The sequence below is a fragment of the Neopelma chrysocephalum genome, unplaced genomic scaffold (assembly GCF_003984885.1).
Source record: "Neopelma chrysocephalum unplaced genomic scaffold, ASM398488v2 Primary Assembly neopelma1_96741, whole genome shotgun sequence".
NCBI classification, from domain to species: domain Eukaryota; kingdom Metazoa; phylum Chordata; class Aves; order Passeriformes; family Pipridae; genus Neopelma; species Neopelma chrysocephalum.
The window spans coordinates 1-5,007 of NW_020925385.1; the positions used below are offsets into that span (position 1 = coordinate 1).

General features: G+C 66.1%; 1 protein-coding gene across 1 annotated transcript; it reads left to right on the forward strand.

Annotated features, from left to right (window-relative positions):
* Positions 1 to 72: 72 nt before the first annotated feature.
* On the forward strand, positions 73 to 4,999 carry LOC113981741 (intercellular adhesion molecule 5-like; the record flags this gene model as incomplete). Its single annotated transcript, XM_027709304.1, has 7 exons — positions 73 to 253; positions 343 to 780; positions 1,296 to 1,538; positions 2,326 to 2,676; positions 3,126 to 3,584; positions 4,434 to 4,697; positions 4,887 to 4,999. Coding segments are annotated over 7 exons (2,049 nt in total), but the record flags the coding sequence as incomplete, so codon positions are not given.
* Between the last annotated feature and the right edge of the window lie 8 nt (positions 5,000 to 5,007).

Consider the following 5,007-nt stretch of genomic DNA (forward strand, 5'->3'; position numbering starts at 1 on the left):
GCCCCCTCCCTGCTGGAGGTCGGTGCCTCCTCCCGCGCCCGCTGCCGCGTCGCCGGCGCCTTCCCGGCCCAGGACACCCTCGTCACCATCACCCTGGGCCGGGAGAGGCTGAACTCCACCCTGGAGGTGTCCGGGGACACGGTGACGGCTGTCACCGAGCTGTCCCCAAGCTCACCGGGCAGTCGGGTCCTGTCCTGCACGGCCGCGGTGGCCACGGCGGCTCGGACGGTGCGGAGGCAGCTCCACGTTTACCGTAAGGATCCGGCACCGGGGGGGGGGGTCAGGGGGCCACCAAATCCACCCCAAATCCCCCCTGGATCCACCCACGGGCTCTTCTCGCAGGATTCCCGGCGCCCAGGCTGGAGCTGCTCCCAGTGCCCGCGGTGGAGGGCGAGGAGGTGATGGTGACGTGCCGGGATGGGGCCACTGAACCCCTCCCCGGGGCCACTGAACCCCCTCCCAGCACCACCAAACCCCCTCCTGGGGTCACTGAGCCCCCTGGGGCCACTGAACCCCCCTCCAGGGCCACCGAACATTCTGGGACCACCAAACCCCCTCTTGGGGCCACCGAACCCCCCCCCGGGGCTACCAAACCCCCCGGGCCGTGGCTGCAGCTCCTGGGTGGGGCTGACGGGGGGGTCCTGGCGGAGGGGCCCCGTTTGGAGCTGCGGGTGGTGGCCCGGAGGGAGGAGGACGGGCGGGAGCTGCAGTGTCGGGCCAGCCTGGACCTGGGGGGACACACGGTGACCAAGGAGGCGACGGCGCGGCTCGAGGTGCACTGTGAGTGATGGTCATAACCCCCAAAAGCCCCTCAGACCACCCCAAAACCTCCCAGCTGCATCCCAAAACCTCCCAGCTGCACCCCAGAACAACTTCATACCTCCCAAAACCCCCTCACACCACCCAAACCACCCTCACACCGCCCCAAAACACCCTCACATCACCCCAAAACCTCCCACCTGCACCTCAAAACACTCTCATACCCCCCCCAAACAGTCTCTAACCTCCCAAAAAACCCTCACCCCACCCCAGAAACCTCCCACCTGCACCCCAAAACACCCTCATACCCCTAAAACCCCCTCACACCCCCCAAACCACCCTCACACCACCCCGGAACATCCTCTAACCCCAAAACCCCCTCAGCCACCCCAAAACCTCCCACCTGCACCCCAGAACACCTTCGTACCCCCCAAAACCCCCTCACACCACCCCAAAAGACCCTCTAACCCCCAAAACCCCCCTTCCCACCCCATAACCTCCCACCCGCCCCCCAAAACCTCCCGGTTTCCCCGCAGACGGCCCCGCTCTCCCGGCCGGGGGCTGCCCCGGGAACCGCACGTGGGTTCGGGGTGCCCGGGCGGCCCTTTGGTGCCGCGGCACCGGGAACCCCCCGCCCACCGTGCGCTGTGCCCGCGGGGGGGTCCCGGTGGGCACCGCCCGCCCCGAGCCCGTCACCAGAGACCGGGCGGGGACCTACGAGTGCACGGCCACCAACGCCCTGGGCACCGCCCGCCAAAGCGTCACCGTCACCGTGGAGTGTGAGTGGCACTGGGGGCACTGGGGGGGCATTGGGGTGGCACTGGGGTGGTACTGGGGTGGCACTGGGGGGCACTGGGGGGGCACAAGGGGGGCACTGGGGTGGCACTGGGGATGGCACTGGGGTGGTACCAGGGGTGGTACTGGGGTGGCACTGGGATGGCACCAGGGATGGCACTGTGATAGCAATGGGGGTGGTATTGGGGTGGCACTGGGGGTGGCACTGTGGTGGCAGCGGGGGTAGCACTGGGATGGTACTGGGGTGGCACTGGGGTGGCACTGGGGTGGCACCAGGGGTGGTACTGGGGTGGCACCAGGGGTGGTACTGGGGTGGTACAGGGGGTGACACTGTGGTGGCACCTAAGGTGGGATCGGGGTGGCACAAGGGATGGCACTGTGGTGACACTGGGGATGGCACCAGGGGTGGCACTGGGATGGCACTGGGGATGGCACTGTGGTGGCACCTAAGGTGGGATCGGGGTGGCACTGGGATGGCACTATGGTAGCACTGGGGTGTCACTGTGGTGACACTGGGATGGCACTGGGGGTGGCACTGGGGCGTCATTGTGGTGACACTGTGGTGGCACCTAAGGTGGGATCAGGGTGGCACAAGGGATGGCAGCAGGGACACCACGGTGGTGGCACTGGGGGTGACACTGTGGTGGCACTGTGGTGGCACGGAGGATGGCACCGTGGTGGCACCAGGGACATCACGGTGGTGGCACCAGAGGTGGCACAGGGGGGCCGTGTCACCAACCAGGGTCCCCTCCGTGTGTCCCCCCTCCCCAGACGAGCCCACCCTGTCGGAGGGGGGGTGTCCTGCCCACCGGGTGTGGGTGGAGGGGCAGCGGCGGGACCCCAACTGGTGCCGCGCCGACGGGGACCCCCCGCCCAGCACCCGCTGCCACCGCGACCACGGGGCCACCAACCCCGGCCACGGGGCCACCAACGCCCGCCACGGGGCCACTGACCCCCGAGATGGCACCAGGGACACCCCCCGTGGGGGTGGCACCAGGGGGGGTCCCTCCCGTGCCCCCCGGGGCGGCCGCGTGGTGTCGAGGGCAGACGCCGGGCGTTACCTGTGCCGGGCCACCAACAGGCACGGGGTGGCCACCAGGAGTGTCCTTGTCACCGTGGAGTGTGAGCGGGGCAGGGGGGGGGCATGGGGAGGGGATTGGGGTGGGATTTGAGGGGACTGGGATTGGGGTGGGATGGCATGGAGTGGGATGGCATGGAGTGGGAGGGATCAGGGATGTTGGATGGGATCAGGAGGTGCCGGGTGGGATCAAGGGGCGCTGGATGGGATTAAGAGGTACTGGGTGGGATTGGGGGGTACTGGGAGGGATTGGGGGGTGCTGAGTGGGATCGGGGGGTGCCAGGAGGCATTGGGGGGTGCTGAGTGGGATCGGGGGGGTGCCAGGTGGGATCACAAGGTGCTGGGTGGGATCAAGAGGTGCCAGGAGGGATCAGGAGGTGCCAGGTGGGATCAGGGGGTGCCGGGTAGGATCGGGGGGTACTGGGAGGGATCAGGGGTGCCGGGTGCCCACCCATCCCCCAGTCCCCCCCCCTCACGTCCCTCCCGCTTCCAGACGAGCCGAGCATCCCCGAGCCGGGCTGTCCGGAGCGGCGCCTCTGGCTGGAGGGGACCCCGGCCCAGCTCGGCTGCGCCGCCACCGGGAACCCCCCGCCCCGGGTCACCTGTGCCAAGGTGGGGGGCACCCGGGACCACCCCCCCGTGACAACCGAGGGGGTGGGGGACACGTGGGACCCCCCCTTGGGGACACCCAACGTCACCCGGACTGAGCTGGGGGGCACCCGGGACCCCCCCTGGGTGCCCCCCAACGTCACCTGGACCAAACCGGGGCACAACCGGGACCCCCCAGTGCCCCCCAACGCCACCGGGACCGAGCAGGGGAACCCCCAGGACCCCTCCTGGGACCCCCCCCGGGTGCCCCCCGTGGTGACCCGCGCCCACGCCGGCACCTACCAGTGCCGGGCCACCAACGCCCACGGCTCGGCCACCAGGAACGTCACCGTGGCCGTTGAGTGTGAGTCCCTGGGGGGCCTTTTGGGGGCAAAAAAGGGGGAGTTTGTTCATTTAAATCCCTGGGGGGGGGGTGATTATAGCTGATTTTGGCTGATTGTGGCTGATTTTGGCTGATTTTCACTGATATTAGTTGATTTTAGCAGATTTTGGCTGATTTTGGCTGATTTTAGCCGATTTTGGCTGATTTTGGTGGATTTTAGCGGATTTCGCGGATTTCTGCGGATTTTCGCAGATTTGGCAGATTTCACGGATTTTGGCTGATTTTGGCGGATTTTGGCGGATTTTGGCGGATTTTCGCGGATTTGGCGGATATCGTGGATTTCGCGGATTTTGGCGGATTTCGCAGTTTTCGCGGATTTGGCGGATTTTCGCAGATTTCCGGTTTTTCGCAGATTTCGCGGATTTTCACGGATTTCGTGGATTTTCACGGATTTTGGCGGATATCGTGGATTTCGCGGATTTGGCGGTTTCTCGCGGATTTCGCGGTTTTGGCGGATTTCGGCAGATTTGGCGGATTTTCGCGGATTTTCACGGATTTGGCGGGTTTCGCGGATTTTCGCGGGTTTGGCGGATTTTCGCGGATTTGGCGGATTTTGCGGATTTGGTGGATTTTGGCCGATTTTAGCCAATTTTGGCTTATTTTAGCCGATTTTAGCCGATTTTAGCCAATTTTGGCTTATTTTAGCAGATTGTGGCTGAATGTGGCTGATTGTGGCTGATTTTGGCCGATTTTAGCCGATTGTGGCTGATTTTGGCTGATTTGAGCTGATTTTGGCTGATTTGAGCTGATTTTGGCTGATTGTGGCTGATTTTAGCCGATTGTGGCTGACTGTGTCCCCCCCCGGCACAGACGGTCCCGCCGCCGTCACCCTCCGGGCTCTGCCCTCTGCCAGCGTCTCCCGGGGCGGCTCCTTCAGCCTGGACTGCGGTGCCGAGGGGGTCCCGGCGCCCACCTTCACCTGGGCGCTGCCCCCCGCCCCCAACCTGCGCCTGGGCCCCGACAACCGCTCGGTGACCGTCACCGCGGCCACCGCGGCCAACCGCGGCCTCTACACCTGCACGGCCACCAACCCGCACGGCCGCCAAGCCGACAGCGTCGTGGTCAGCGTCGACGGTGAGGGGGGGACAAGGGGGTGGCACCGGGGGGGTGGCACCGTCCCCTCCAGCCCTGCGGGGAGCTGGTTGGTGGCACTGCTGGTGGCACTGGTCCTGCTGTGGTGGCACCATCCCCTCTGTCCCCACAGAGAGTTGGCTGGTGGCCCTGGTGGCCCTGGTGTCACTGATGTCCCTCCTGTCCCCCCAGAGAGCTGGCTGGTGGCCCTGGTGTCCCTGTCCTTGGTGTCCCTGGTGTCCCTGGTGACACTGATGTCCCTCTACCCCCACAGAGAGCTGGCTGGTGGCCCTGGTGTCCCTGTCGTCGCTGG